The following is a 15,363-nucleotide window of genomic DNA, read 5'->3' on the forward strand; positions in this document are numbered from 1 at the left end:
GTTCTGCTCTACTCAGAAACCAGCACATGTAAGCAGACGCTCCTCACCTCACTTTTTTCAGTGGCTGCATCCATGTTAAAAGAAATGAACTTCGGTTGACTGGGTGTTCAAATGAACCATGAGATTAAATACTCAATTAAGAACAACCCACATGATTGAAAGTTTACTGGTTCAAAGCTTGGGTTTTGTTGTTATTCCCTCTTAGGATAAGAACTGTGAAACAAACCAGTAAGTGTGTAACAGATCTGCAGTCTTTAACAGAGTTCGGTTACTTTGGAATGTGCACCTCCAGCAATGGTAAAACCACTGAAATCAAGCAGGCAAATTTGCACAGGTACATCCAAAACAATATCCATCTCTCACCTCTTTTTATAACACTTTTCTTATAACACTTAACATACTGCAGAAACTGCAGCTGTAATAAATTAGGTTTTTTTTTTTTTTAAACTATCCTCACCCAATGATACGGGCAACCATGACTTCTTATGGCACTTAGCCCTCTGGCCCTGTGTCAATAATGCACTTAAGCTCACGCTTAAGATCAATGACAGTACTTATGAGCTTAATGGTAAGCATGTGCTTAAGTGTTCTGTGGGACTAGAATGCTTGGCACCTCTGCAGGATGGACCACTCCTCGACATTCCTCACACTGGTAACCAAGCGTGAAAGGTTGGTTATCCAGACTGACTTCCCAAACTAGAAACCATGCAGTATACAGTACTTTGCAAGCTTATTTGACAGCAAATGAGATCATTTTAACATTGCTCTAAAGCTCCAAGAAAAAACAGATGTGGTTGACTTGATGCTGGAAGTTACCACCACAGAATGTATCATGGCTGTAGATGCTGAAATGCACAGAAGTTGTAAATATCAAAGTGCATTTCAAAGACCTGCAATTACTAAAGACATAGTACATACAGTATTATAAATTCATATATGCAGTATTAAATATTGAAATATTAAAAAGTCATGAAGTTAATTGCACTGATTGCATATGGAACTGTATTCATTTCAGAACAGAAAAAAAGTCCATCATTACTACAGATTTATTAGATTTGAATGAGTGACACTTTTCTCTCTCTAAGAACTAACAAGGGAAGGAAAAAAATGGGGATCGGGGCAACTGGCACTGTCACACTTCAGAATAAATAAATAATACAAACAAAAGAAAAACAAACAAACAAACTCCGTATCAATCCAAATGTGACGAAAAAAAGATACAAAGCCTAAAAGTTTACTGATTTTTATAATCTCAATTGCACATTAGGTGATGTTTTCCCCCAAGGAACTGAGCCAGATTCTGGTCATTCCAGTTAGAGAAAGCATTGTATTTGTGAAGTGTGAGCAGCACAAGCTCAACATGGAACAGAATTTGACACCAGATTCTGATCTTTGATGGGGTCTTGCCACATAAAAACAAACAAAAAAAAAACAAACCAAAGTAAAGCAGAAGAAAGACAAGAAAAGTATATTTAACAAAAATCAAATCATTTTCCCAAAAACTATGTTATTAAGGTTCTTGAGGAATCAAGAACCCACCACCGCATGAAGTTTGTAAGTATTAGGGATACTCTAACACTGCAGTCAAGGAAAAACAGTACAAAACACTACATTCAAGTTAAAAGCTCTACGTTATGTTATCTCTAGCACTGAATGCTGCAGTTTAGCCTTCCAAATTTTCCTAAAGCCATGGAATATGTGTTTCTTAAAAAAAAAAAAAAAAAAAAAACCAAAACAAAACAGGAAAACAGGACTTATGGCTTAATTTAGTAATCGCAGAACCATTACTTCAAATAGTCCACTGGAGGCATACCTGCTTCTCTATGGAAGAAAAAAGAAATCAACAGTATTTCAAGATAGGTTTTCACCTACATCATCTAAGTTCACACCTCATTAGTATTTTTAAAGTGACTAATTCTATGTTGCTTTTTACAGAAAGAAAATTCAATTCTGCTTTATCCTGCTTCCACATACAGTGATACACATGCCATTCTATTTGACCATATCCTGTTCTGTCTGTTCCAATACATGGTATTTAAACTTCCTTAGTTATCTTAGCAATATTTGAGATCACTGTTAGATGTAACATTTGCAGTTGAATAAGGCATTTAACAAGTGTCTGGGTGATATAATCTGTACTTTGTTGAAGCAGTAGTTACTCTCAAGAAGTGTATTTTCTGCGTTCATTCTCATGAAATCTTTATTGCACAGCAGACAGCATAGTAACTAAAAGTAAATATTTTCTATCAAAATTACATACTTACAACTTCTATGTTGAATTTACAGACAACTACTTCTGACCATTTTCATGCAAACAAATCCAGTCATTAGCCTTATTTTTAGTTTTTTAGCCTCATTTTTAATTTTTTATTGAAACTGTCTTCTACCTTCGAAAGTAGCCTCTTGCCATTTGTTGAATTTGACTCTACTTTCTTTCATCTTTAAATATGCCGACATGTGTAACATGTGTTGACATGTCTTTCATTATCTACAGGTTAGCCTAATGTAATTGCCACCAACCTAATCTTTCAAACACCTCTGGTAGCAGCTTCAATCAATGCAAAATGCTAATGCTGAGGTTATTAGCCATCATAAATGTTGAGGTCACATTACATTTCTTCTGAAGTTCTTACATTCGTTTCCAGTTTATGCTTGTATTGATTTTACGATCTTGCTTTTAAAGAAAGACACTTTCAGATTTTCATTCTTCTTATTTAAAGGATTTGTTACACTTTTATATCCCTACTCACACTTCACGCTCTTCTGGCTCCAGATTTCTTAAGGCTCTGAAGATTAAGGGCCTGATCCGCCAAGCAAGACTCCTTGCTCATGCAAGGAGTCACAATGGATGCTGCAAAAGACTGCTTCCACAAACAAGAACTAGCCATATGATTTATCATTTATCAGGCTGCGCTATGGTAGGACAACATACTCACTGTACCATTCTGAAAATGTTCTTTCTTCCTCAGGACTTGAGGAATAAGGGGTTTTATATCACTTCTAATTCAGGCCGAAAGCAGCATTTTTTAAGTTTATGCACACAATAAATAAAACAATAATACAGATGTTTCTAAATGTCTCATTTTTTATAATGATGTACTACTACTACACAATGGTACATCTCATGGAATACCATGAGATTCATTTGTAAGCAAGCTGGAGGTGGCCTTAACCACATAATTGGTTCCTCGTTCCAGATATGAAGCTCCTTGAGATTTGGGGATGTTTCAAATTTGGAATGTCATTTCAAACACATCTGCAGTATAAATGTTTTTTTTCAGAGCACTTCAGTCTGTGCTATTCAATTACAAAGAAAACATCATAAACAAATTTATGATCAGCCATTATACAGAAAATGAAAAACATATTTTTAGAAAGTTTCCACACAAAAGAAGGTCTGCTCTTTCTACAGGATGAAGGAAAAAGTGATTTAAAATACTGTGTTACAAACATAAAGAGCTTTCTGGTATACCACAGAGGTCTATGTGACAAAAGATGAAACTAGTGAAAACATTTAGGTGAACTTCTAAAGAGTCTCTATTTTTTAATTAGCTTATGTTTGGACATCGTAACCCAACGTACACTTATTTCCATTCTAAAGCTGAAAGATCCATAAACACTTGGTACAATTACTAAGAGAAATATGAGGGGAAGTTAGTTTAAAGCCAGTATTGCAATTGCTTTGGTGAAATAACTACTTGTCTTTATGAATTTAATTTTTGTAGGGACTACTTACCCCATTGGGAGGAGAGGAAATCCATTCCAACTCTGTCTGTTGTGCTTTGGAGTCCAGTAAAATAACTGAAAAAGAAAAGGAAAAGAAAGGCATTTTCACTCTTTGTTAAATATAATACGTGGGAATACAAAATCAAAGTAAAAATTCTGAATTCAAAAAACGATAAAACAGAACACATCTTTTTAATTCATGCTATTGAAAAACAACTGTGAGTACAACTATGCATCTTCTTGTAAACAGATGATTAAATTGTTATGTACAATCCCCATACAAGCAGATATACACTGTTCTTAGCAACCTCATTGCTTACGTCTAAGTGTAATGTTTTTTCTCGTGCCCTAAAATATTAATAGTCAGTCATTATTATGCATGCTGCCTTTATCTCCTTTGTGATGACAATATTCCCCATAAGTTGGCTATTACAGAGAGATTAAAACAAACAAACAATAGCATTTCAACACTTACTCAAACTGATTGAGACAGGGCTAGTATGTACCTTACCAGGAGTTACACAGCAAAGTAATGTCTTTTGGAGTAAGAAAGGAAAAAAAATACATCCTTTAGGTGAGAGGGTAGCAATTCTATAAACAAATGACAACCAGGAATACAGAAAATAAGAGACTCTGCAATTACCTCACACATCGCATACACAAATCCAACCAATTTACTTTATGGTGATGGCTTACTGAAATCTTCATGTCATTATAAGCCAGTGACACCTCTGCAAAAAGACATCAGTTCTGGCGGCAGTGCAATTATTTGCATCTAAATGTAATCCTGCTTCATAAAGTGGTTAATCACAGCCTAATAAACCGACTCTTAACTATTTCACAGCACATTCTGGAAGATATATTACTGATGTTCTATTAACTCCAAACATATATTTCTAGATATGCTTTATATTTAAATTATAGTTACATGCATCTTCCCTAGCATATTACTGTCAGATTCAAATGGCACATATATTAATCCATGATATCAAATACATATACATTAAATAATTTGTTATGATATCTTTCTTCACACAGTTGAAGCTGTAGAGTGATTGGCCACATATCAGGGCTTGGTACACTTTGAAGATTCCCTCTTCAAGACTGCACATTTAACTTCATTCTTTTATTTGGTAAATGAAAAAGTCATGTACCTAATTTACATACTTTCAGTATATATTTAGCATTCAAGCTACTTATAATTTTACTTACAGCATTTAAATACTTTTATTTCAATTAATAATTTACGGCTTCAAAATGATGCAACTTTTGTCAGGTCTCTTCAATTGGTTGAATTCTGGGTTCAGCTTTCACAGAATTTCACACAAAATTTCAATGAATGGAAAGAAGGATGACTTAAAAAAAAAAAAAAAAAAATACACATTCACAAGTTCATAGAGTAATATCACCATAGTAGCTGAGCACAGAACCCTAACTTCCAGGCCTGTATTTCAGTAATAAACTAGAACAACTCATTAAGGAAGTCTGATAGTCTCTCTTAGAAAGATGATCTGCTTTTTTCATTAAGCTCGGATCCAAGTGGCTTTACTTTGCAACACTTTCTATAGAAAAGCAGGTGGTGTATGTGGTGGTTTGTTAAACAACAACGTTTCTAATGATTCTGGAAGGAAAAAGAAAAAAAGGCACCATGAAAGACTTAACCTTTTCAGCACCAGCACAATATCCCACGACTGCAATTCATTGTACTTTTTATTTGGCAGCAATTCACCGGCACATAGCAACGGGCACATCCCAGAAAAAAAAGACAAGGAAAACAAACAAACAAAAGAAGAAGAAGAAAAAAAAAACGAACTATAATAAGTGAAACGCCTTGCTCTGCAAATACCCCCGGCAAGTAAAAGCGTTGCGCTTCCTCGTCGCACCGAAAGTTACCGGGCAGAGCCTGCCCGGCGGGCAGCTGCTGCGCGTCCCGCAGCCTAGAGGCAGAGCCGGCTCCGCGCTCGATGAGCGGAGAGGCGAATCCGCGCACCCGTCCGGCGGCTGCGCGGGATGCGCACAGCGGACGTGCACGCTTCAGAAGTCGAAAGGAGGCGGAAAACCGGCGGCTGCGAGTTCGGGGAACGGGCTCAGCGGGGAGCCAGGGCCGCGCACACGCTCCTGGAGCTGCGCGCAAGCGGCCGCGCCTCCGTCTGGAGAAACGGTACCGCGATCTCCGCCCTGCCGCCGGATTATGGGGCAGCGGCAGGGGTGGCGGAGCCCCGTGTCGAGCCCCGAGGGCTCGCAGCAGGAGGTGGGAAGCTCTGAGGGGACACCAGCGCTGGCGGAGGGCTCTGCAGTGAAAGCCGTCAGTCCCTCTCCCGGATGGCTGGACAGCCCCCGCCCCGCTCCTCTCCAGCATCTCCCCGCGTCTTTTGTTTAGCTACAGAAAGGGAACTCGGAAAACTTTTCTGCCTCGCCCTCTGTAGCGCTCTTCAGCGCCCGGAGAGGAGCGGTGGGAGCCACGGAGGGCCGAGCCGAGAACAGCCATCGGGCAAGGTGGGGGGCGAGGCTGCGAAGTTCCTTCCCCGCTGCTCTCTCCCCGCTCTTTCTTCCGCGGGAGTTTCCCGAGCCCGCAGCAGGTAGCCGCTATTAATCCCTGTCCGCCGCTCGCCCCCTCCTGACCTTCCTTTAGCTGCGCTGATTTTCCCCAAGCGCACACCCACTGCACACGTACACACGTATGTGTATGCATACATATCCCCATCCGCACACGAACACGGAGCGGACTGACGCCCGGAGGCGCCGCCGCAGCCCCGGGGCCCGCATCCTCCCTGCTCACACGGCCACGCGTGACCGCCCCCCGCGTGGGGGTCTCGGTGCATCCCTGCCCCTCCGCGTCAGCTTCGGAAATTTCGCTGAAGGCTTTCTCCCTCTTCCCTCTCTAACCTCGCTATCTCTCTTTTTTTGTTTGTTTGTTTGTTTGTTTGTTTTTAAAAAAAAAAAAGGGCAGAGGGCTTAGGGTTTTTTTTTTTTTTTTTTTTTAAATGCTTCAGAATGGGATTTTACTGCGTGCCAGTTGTTTGATGAAAATTGAAAATACTGACATATCCGGTTGAGAGAGGAAAAAACCCCAAATGCGTCCCTATATAGGGACACACACACACAAAAAAAAACCCTCGAGTTCTCCCTCCCCACCCGCTCCTCCTTCCACCCCCCATGTGAAGATAGAGACGGACCTTCGTCCCTGGCTGTCAAACGCTACTAGGGCGCTTTTTTAAACGATCCTGGATTTTCCCTACATGGGAAAAAAGATCTCGCAGACGGACTTCTGGAATGGATTTCACATACCTCCATCGCTCTCCTACTGCAAACTGCGCGCGGGATGGGATGGGGCAGAAAAACAGACGTCCGGGGTTCGCCATACACCGTTACGACAGCGTTGGATTGAAGGCAATAGGGAAGCCCCATTGCGATACGTAAATAGTGTCAGGCACCCAGCCCCAAACCTTCCCCCCTCTGCCCAGCGATGCTGGCGATAAGCACACGCGCTGCGGACACTCGACGCCAGTACTCCCCAGAGGAGCTCACCGCACTCCACTGCCGCTTCTCATGCTCCACGCGCGGCACTGGAGCGCCGCAGGGCCCCGGTGGGGAGCCGTCCCGCAACGTCCCGTCCCGGAGGGCTGAGGCTGCGGGAGAGCTCTGTGCGGAGCCCCTGGCCGAGGGCTGTCTCCCCTTCCCATCACGTGCAATTGCCTCTCGGAGCTCATTCCCCGCAGCGAAAGCGCTTGTGCCGGTCTGTTACTTATACACGCGCTCACATACAGAATTCCTCACTCGTTTCTCTCCTAATCTCAAGAAAATGCACATACAAAAATAAATAAATAAATAAACGCAACGCAGCTCGCGGCTCCCTCCACTGAGCCTTTCGTTGCGAAAAGCAATAAATAAGCCCAAAGTTTAGTTTTCCGCACGCCTTTACCTTCTTTCGCAGCCTGTGCCTCCCCCGTGTGTGCAAAGCGGAGCAGCCAGAAGGAGCACAACATAATCCAAGGAAGAAGCCGACTTCGCAAAACCATGGTGCAGGAGCAGGGAAATGTTATCTTTCTCGCTCCCTATTTCTAGACGCCGCCGCCGCTTGGTGGGTGCGAGAGGACAGTGGCGAATTTGCACTGCGAGTCCCCGGCCCGGCGCTCCCTCCCTCCCAGCTGCCTTTCTCTTTCTCCTCCTCCTGCTCCTTCTCCCGCCTCCGCCACCGTGCTGCTGCTCAGCTCCGGCTCCCGCACCGGGCTGCCCGCCCGCGAGCCCCGACTGCAGCCCGGCCGCCCGCGCCGCGCTCCGATAATATCAATGAGGGCGGGGGGGCGGGACCTCTGCGCCGCGGCGGCCCGTCCCTCAATATGACTGACAGCTCTTTTCGACCAACCAACGGCGACTTTCGGCGGCCCGGCGGGCCGACCCGCCGATTGAGTGGCTGGGGGTGGAGGGGCGGGGTCGGTGCGCTTGACCAATGAGCGGGCAGCGGTATCGGGTTGCCGGCGGTGCTGGGGCTGCCCGCGGGATGAGCGTGGGGGCGGCGGTAGTGATGGGGTAGAGCGGGGTCGGCGTGCGGAGTCGTTTCACGGGCTCTGTCTGCTTCGTGTGCCTGCCCCGCGCGCTCGGCCCTACGAGTAGAGAGGGGCAGCCGGTCAGTCCCAGCGGCTCCGTGTGCGCGCCTGGACGTGGAGCGAATGGGTTCCCGGTGTGTTGCCCGTTCGCGGCCCCGGGTGCTGCTGCCTGCAGGGGAACTTCGGTGCGAGGCGCACCTGAGTCAGCGCTCTGCCAAAAGTCAACTTCCTCAGCACTGCCATCGCTGTGGCTCCAGCCCGTGTGACTCTGTTTCTCCTTACTCCGCTATCTATGCTTTCCTGCAATCTCTATGAACTGATCAATAGTACATCGGTATTCACTTGGGGGAGAGGGGCGGCTGCTTTTCTTGTTTTCCGCCCGTCGGGTGTAACCCGGAGCGAGAGCAACGCGCTAACAATGAGGCAATTTAAATAGGAGGAAGAAGGGGGGGGGGGGGGGGGGGGGGGGGGGGAAAGAAAAAAAGAAAAAAAAAAAAAGGCAGAGAAACTTCCAAATTTCCTCCCGTCAGCTCTCACTCTCTGCGTCCGAAGTGTTTCTCCCGAGGATGTGCTGTGCCCCTGCCCTTCTGCTCCTTCAGTGAGAGGGGACCGACGCCACAACTCTGCACTCCCTACGCGGGGCCGCGGAGCATCACTTCTGCGGGCCATCGGCCGAGCGCTGCGCTCCGCCGGACCGCTGCTGGGGCCGTTCGGGGCTGGGCCGCTCCCCGCAGCCTGCACCTGGCAGGGCGCACCTGGCGGGCGTGCGGCCGCGCGGTGCGGAGAGGGATCCGCACGGCTCTGCCGCGTCCTTAAGAGTGGAGGGAGCTGCCGTGTGAAAGGGGTAACTGGTTATTGTCGTGGAGGCTGGCAAAGCGCAGGGGGTGTCATTGCAATTCGATAGCGAGATGATGTGAGAATCCAAAACAGTCCTTGCAAAAACAGGGATGCTGGTACAGAAAATATAGCACAGATGGAAATGTAAATTGTGAAGGGTAATATAAATAGTAAGGGGTTGCGTTGGGAATCTTTAGGTGGATAAAGCAAAATTTCATGTATCTGTAACATTTACACTCAGCACTGTCAGATAAGCAGCCACCACATTCTCTGGGCTGTGAGCACTTCTCTGTGCTCTCCTCTTCACTTCTGAGAATGGAGTGCACCGTCTGTTTTCGTCTGTTTGCTGAAGAATTTCCACTTGCTGCTTAGGCTGTGGCACTTTTTTGCCTTTCATTCAGAATGTTCTTTTTGTACGCTGCGTACCACAATGGGTGTAGGCAAAGTGTGTGCTCTTGATTCCCTCATCCTCTCGTCTCTCATTCCCATCCTCATACGTGTGCACTCAGAAAGGAGAGCTGTGCAAGCAGTGAGTTTACATCTATTCTGTCGAAAAGACTATTAAAAAAAAAATACTCCCATACAGACATTTTGTATCTTCTTTGTAAGTTTTCATAGATAAAACTAGTTTTCCTGTGGCATATATATAGTAACAGAGATTAAAGCAAAACTAGGAAGCCTACAACCTGGTCAGCCCTCTATGATTTCCTGCCATTAAATGGAAGCATTTCAATACAAGACCACTATGCCAAAAAGAAAAATTTCAGCCCGCAGATTATTAAGTGATTTGTATTGAGACTTTGAATGTCTGTTCATAAAGACACAGGATCTTACACAATGAGCAAGATGACAGGAGAAGGGCATGAACAGTGATGATATATCCATGTCCTGCATGTAGTTTTAGGCAACTTATTTTCATCTTCACCTGCATTTATGCAGAAATACTACTACATTGTACAACCCACTATGAGTAGAGGGTGTTTGTTTGTGTAAGGATATTTAAAATTACACAAATATATTAAGCACACAAAGAATTTATTATTACATTGCTGAGTCTGTAATGAAGTTAAATGACAGAGTATGTTTTTTTAAGTGTGTATTTTTCTTCCCGAGGAAATCATTTTATATGCTGTGTCTTCCTGATAAGTTGAGCTAAAAATGACTTACTGTCTATACTTCTTCTCAAAATCATCTGTAGATGCATTCACAGTTACACCAAAGCAATGCAGATACATTGAGGAGTATATTACAGATTTTTTTTTAATTTTTTTTTTTTAAATCTGGCTTCCTATATGTGAAATCTTTGTGGAATTGACTCAGAGCTTGACATTCAGTGAATTTGATTTTTCTTTTTCCTCTGCTTCTGTGTTGTGTTTTCTAATCCTTCATTGTATTTTTTAGGATGGCACAGCCCGTGCTCTATCTTGTCCAGCTGAGTGTTGGATCTTTCGTGAGCAAAAAACAGAGAAGAAAAGCATTACAACTAAATCTCAAAATACTCAAGCTAAATGGACCATAACCCTCAGTTTTGGCACTGAAATCTCTGAGAGGAGGGGAAAAAAAAGGCATCTGGAAACTTCATTCAACTCAATATGTTACAGTTCAAACACCATCAGACTAAATGGTTAACTGAAACAACAAAATCAAAGGTTCTAATGTTGCCTTTTGCTCTGTTCTGTTGTTTTGGTTTTGGTTCTTTTTTTCCCTGACTGAAAGTCTGTAGGCCAGATTCTGCCTTATTTTTTTTTTTTTTTTAATTTTGTGTGTAGTTAGAATGGTTTTCTTGACACTGGCTTCATACTGATGCTGCACTACTAGCTTGATATTCACCCAAATTCCCTCCTCTAATAGCTAGCTATCTCCAACACATAACTCAATTAAAAATTGTGATGTAAGAAATATGGGCTGAATTCTAAGGCTGCAAAAGCATACACAATAAATGATCACAACTTATATTAAGTTTTAAGTTCACAAATTCCCTTTTTTCATTATTCGAACTTTCTTTCTTGGCTACCATGTACAGGACTGAAGTGAATTTTGAATAGCATCATAAAGGTGTTGAAAGTTTTCCTTAGGCACAGTCTGTGAAAATGATATTGAATCCTGGGTCTGTTCATACAAGAATGGATTAAAATCAGTTGATAAAAAATATTTGAACTTCGTTTCACAGTGGTGAAAGTAGAAATTAGGCTTAAGTAATAGAAAAATATTTAATTTTAAATTTTAAACCCCCAATTGTGTTATTTGTAGCTGTAATCTAAGAAATCCTTTATCTGTGCACAAGATTTTCTATGAACTATGCAGCACGTTTTTGTACAGTTTTTGTGGAATTTTTAATACAAAACTACAATGGGATCATGACATTTGACGTTCAAGTAATATACATAAAAATAATTTTGTGAAACTTCGCATTTAGTCTTCCATGCATAATGATACTTACATTCTAAATCTTGTCTAGAGGTGGATTTTCCTTATGATGTCAACTTCAGAACTTCTCCTGGGTTTATGAGTCATATCAGTCTATTATAGCAATGAAGTTGATGTATTAAATACATGCTACGAGTTCACAGAGAAACTGTAGTGAAATAGGATCATCTGGTTGAAAAGGCATGCTCATATAAAAAGTCCTTTCTTTAGCTGAAATTGCAGTAATTCCATTATTTTAATTATTTCATTTAGAACAAATCAAAAATAGTGCTATAAAACTTCATACTTCAGGGTCTTCAGATGCACCAGAATGGAAATAACAATTCACTGACAAAATTTTATCTCAAGAGACTTAAAATTATACAATGTGCTAAATAGATGTTGAGATTCTGTTTTTCAAATCTGTGAATGTTCAGTACACTTGAAAAACATTGTTCAGAAATAGAGGAAAACTGGTGTGTCATCTTGTCATTAAATGGAAATGAAATACTTTCTACAGAACAATACAAATTAAATTCATGTTAAATACACATGTGAGCATGAAATGTCTCTGCCTTTCCCAAGGCACAGTAGCAGAGTTGTACAGAGTCCAAGAATATCCCGCATCTGGATCCTGTAAGACTGCTTCCCTTGATAAATCTGAATTTGGAAACTGTTTCACTGAGGCACACGAGCCTTTGGAGCACACACTGTCCCTCTGTTGATCACACTTCAGAGTTGCTTGTTTATCTCACTGTGTTGTGAATCTTACCCCAGAAAGCTTGAGCAGGGCAAGCTGGAGTCATCATCCCATAATAGCATCTGGAGATATCCTGAAAGGAGACAAAGTCCACTGCTCATCTGTGAACCAAAAGGAATTCCTCTTTGCCCAGGTGCTGCAGGAAATTACCATATATGTATAGGCATGTAGCTGTCTTCAGTGTTCTATAAAAGTCAAATTTTCAGTTTTCTAGATATTTGTCATATTATAAATTGCATGCTGAAAATAGTGATCATAAGGATATCTAATTCTTACTTTAATTAATTTGTTGTCAGGAGATGAACTCTAGAAATATGCTCCAGTGATGCCAGTATCTTTCTATTCTTCCTTAGTACCAGAGATATCTGATCACTTCCATCTGGATTCCTGGATTCCTCTTTCAGCCTAGCTGAGGTGAAAATCAGATCCAGTAGATTTCCTGTTCCCAGATATTGCATCCTCTTGCAGCCAGTCTCAATCTCCTTGTGGTTCTGTGAAAGAGCACAAATGGGGGAAAAAGAAAATAAAAGTCTTTTCTCTCAGTCTCCCTTCTGTGTTATGAGGTAGGAGGGGGAGGATAAAAGAACAGATGTTATAACCCTTATTTAGTTCTGGAAGATAAACTACAGATTGCAATGGCAGGAGTTCCCATACTTTCACCTCCAGATCTGGGAGGTGCAGTGATGTGAAACTTTACCACTAACAGGAAAGGTGCCAATGTGCATGGGAGAAATTGTTCCTTAAAAAAGGAGTGGCTTAAGAACTGAAGAACTGCATCTCTCAGCAGTACAACCCTCTGCAGGTCAACCTCTGCTATTGTTCACGTGTTCTCATGCTCTGTCAAGTTGCTCTGCCCGTACACCACCACTTCTGTTCTGATCCATAGATCTACCCTCCCCGCAAACCCATCTCTCATTATCCAGTACAGGTGAGCCAGAACCTCTTAGCATGCATGCTGATTTGCAGTAGTTTATTCCAAGGTAGTTATACTTCAAGGGTCTGTTAAATCCCAAGACATTACATATTTTGTCTCTTCTAAACATGGAGTTTCACATGGCAGCGAGTTTTACAGCTAAGTAATGCTTTATTCAGAGTACATTTATTTTACAGCTAAGTAATGCTTTATTCAAAGCACATTTATTTTTGGCTTGAATTTTCTAACTGTATTTTCAGGATGTGATTTCTTTAGTATTTACTGTGATGTGACAAAGGTTAATAGAAGTACCTAACCAACTATCTTTAGACAGTCAACTCTGGTTTATCTAGAGTAGTAATCCTCTAATACAAGTGTGAGGTTGATGCTTATTCTCTGTAAAATTAAGCTATATTGCGTAACAGAGAAAAAGAGGTTTTGCTGTATTTGACCCAAAAGGGCAAACTAACACCTGTTTGAATCAGGAAACGCAGTCTGAAAAATAAACCATAGCATTGCAAAACTGTCTCTGGAGCCCACCTGTCCCTCATGCAATCATGTTAGCTATCTCTGTTCCCATGGTAATGTCCACCACAAAATGGATATTTTCTGATCAGCCAGTCACCACTACAGTTTTATAAATTATTTTTATTCCATGTATACTTATCATGTCATCTCATGATTGTCATATGTCTAAAGCCTCCATCCAGATAATGATTTCCTCCTGTAAGTGGTTGCATTGATCTAGGTGAGAGTTCAATGCTATTCAAGCTGAATGAGAGTGACACTCCTAGGTTAGCACTAAGTATCTTTAAGATACTTAGATAGAAAATCTAAGATAGAAAACACTTCATTTTCAAGAAATTCTTTATTTATTGTTTTGTACATCTTTTTTTGAGGAGGTGTTTTGACCTGTAAGTAGTAAGCATTGTTAACTGATGGGAGTACAGGGTTGGGGTTTTTGTACTTTTTTTTTACTTTTTTTTTTTTTTTTTTTTTTCCCAATGTAACAACCATGTAGTTTTGGGGTTTTCTTTGTTTCTTTTTGTTTGTTTATTTTCCCCAATAATACCACAATAACCAGTTGTCGCTGAGCTGTAGTTTGCCAGTGATATCCAGGTGACTGCAGTAAGTTTAAGGTCCATCAGTGTGACAGAATAGCTTTTATTTTTTTTCTTTCTTTTTTTCTTTTCTTTTCTTTTCTTTTCTTTTCTTTTCTTTTCTTTTCTTTTCTTTTCTTTTCTTTTCTTTTCTTTTCTTTTCTTTTCTTTTCTTTTCTTTTCTTTTCTTTTCTTTTCTTTCTTTCTTTTTTTTTTTTTTTTAAACATATCTTCTTTTTTTCTAGTGAATAACATGGCAGCTATCTGCAGTAATTCATCTGTCATTGTACTGCCCAGTGGCTTGGAGGTAAGGCTTCCAATCTACTGCATAACCTTTCTTAATCCTGACTAACCTGAAAAATATTTTTCCATATCACTATCTACCACATCTACAAAATATAATGAATATTTTAAGCTTAGCTACTTCTAGTAGAGAACTTGGAGCATCCTATAATTTACTTGTTTTTATATTGAAATCAACCATTTCTTTGTTAGCGCACTTTGTTTTCCATCTCATAGTCAGACTAATTCTTGACAGATGTCTACCTTGCACTCTGTTTATTTAGGTTTTAACTGTTGTCTTTGGAGAGATTCGACAAACTATCTTGTACCATTTTATTTTAAATTTTATTTTTACTCTTTTTAATTACATTATCCAAATCATTAAAATATAAGCAAACAAATATATAAATTAACATCTTTTACATCCCTTTGCTTTTTAATTTTGTTTTTTATTCCATTTACAAATAACCAAACATTCAAAAATATCATTACATGAAAGCAAATGAATGAGTATAGCTGTCAGATTGAAGCATAAAATTCAGACTTATGCTGTCTGTGAGGTAATATACTTCTGCATTTTTTTTCCACATATTTCATTAGTACACAAACTACCAAGCAAAATTCCATAATTACCGTATTACAGTAGTAGTCCCCATAAAAACAAATCACCTTGCCTAACTGAACTTCCAGTGTTGGGGAAAATTATAAAAAAGGGTCAAAGAAGTCTTCCAGATCAGGACATCTGCTATGGACATCTCAGAAAAATCATCTTCCTGAATTCTGGGAGAAAAA

At 41.1% G+C, this 15,363-nt stretch overlaps 1 protein-coding gene across 7 annotated transcripts in view; it reads right to left on the reverse strand.

Annotated features, from left to right (window-relative positions):
- EPHA7 (EPH receptor A7) overlaps positions 1–7,981 on the reverse strand; it is a 161,147-nt gene extending 153,166 nt beyond the window's left edge. For all 7 annotated transcript variants that reach the window (XM_048935312.1, XM_048935307.1, XM_048935310.1 and 4 more), the window contains exons 1-2: positions 7,649–7,981; positions 3,737–3,801 (exon numbers count right to left, since the gene is read on the reverse strand). In XM_048935312.1, coding sequence (XP_048791269.1) covers positions 3,737–3,801; positions 7,649–7,745 — 162 coding nt within the window. In that variant the 5' untranslated portion in view covers positions 7,746–7,981. The remainder of the gene's footprint in view (positions 1–3,736; positions 3,802–7,648) is intronic.
- Between the last annotated feature and the right edge of the window lie 7,382 nt (positions 7,982–15,363).

The sequence above is a fragment of the Lagopus muta genome, chromosome 2 (genome assembly GCF_023343835.1).
Source record: "Lagopus muta isolate bLagMut1 chromosome 2, bLagMut1 primary, whole genome shotgun sequence".
Classification (NCBI taxonomy): Eukaryota; Metazoa; Chordata; class Aves; order Galliformes; family Phasianidae; genus Lagopus; species Lagopus muta.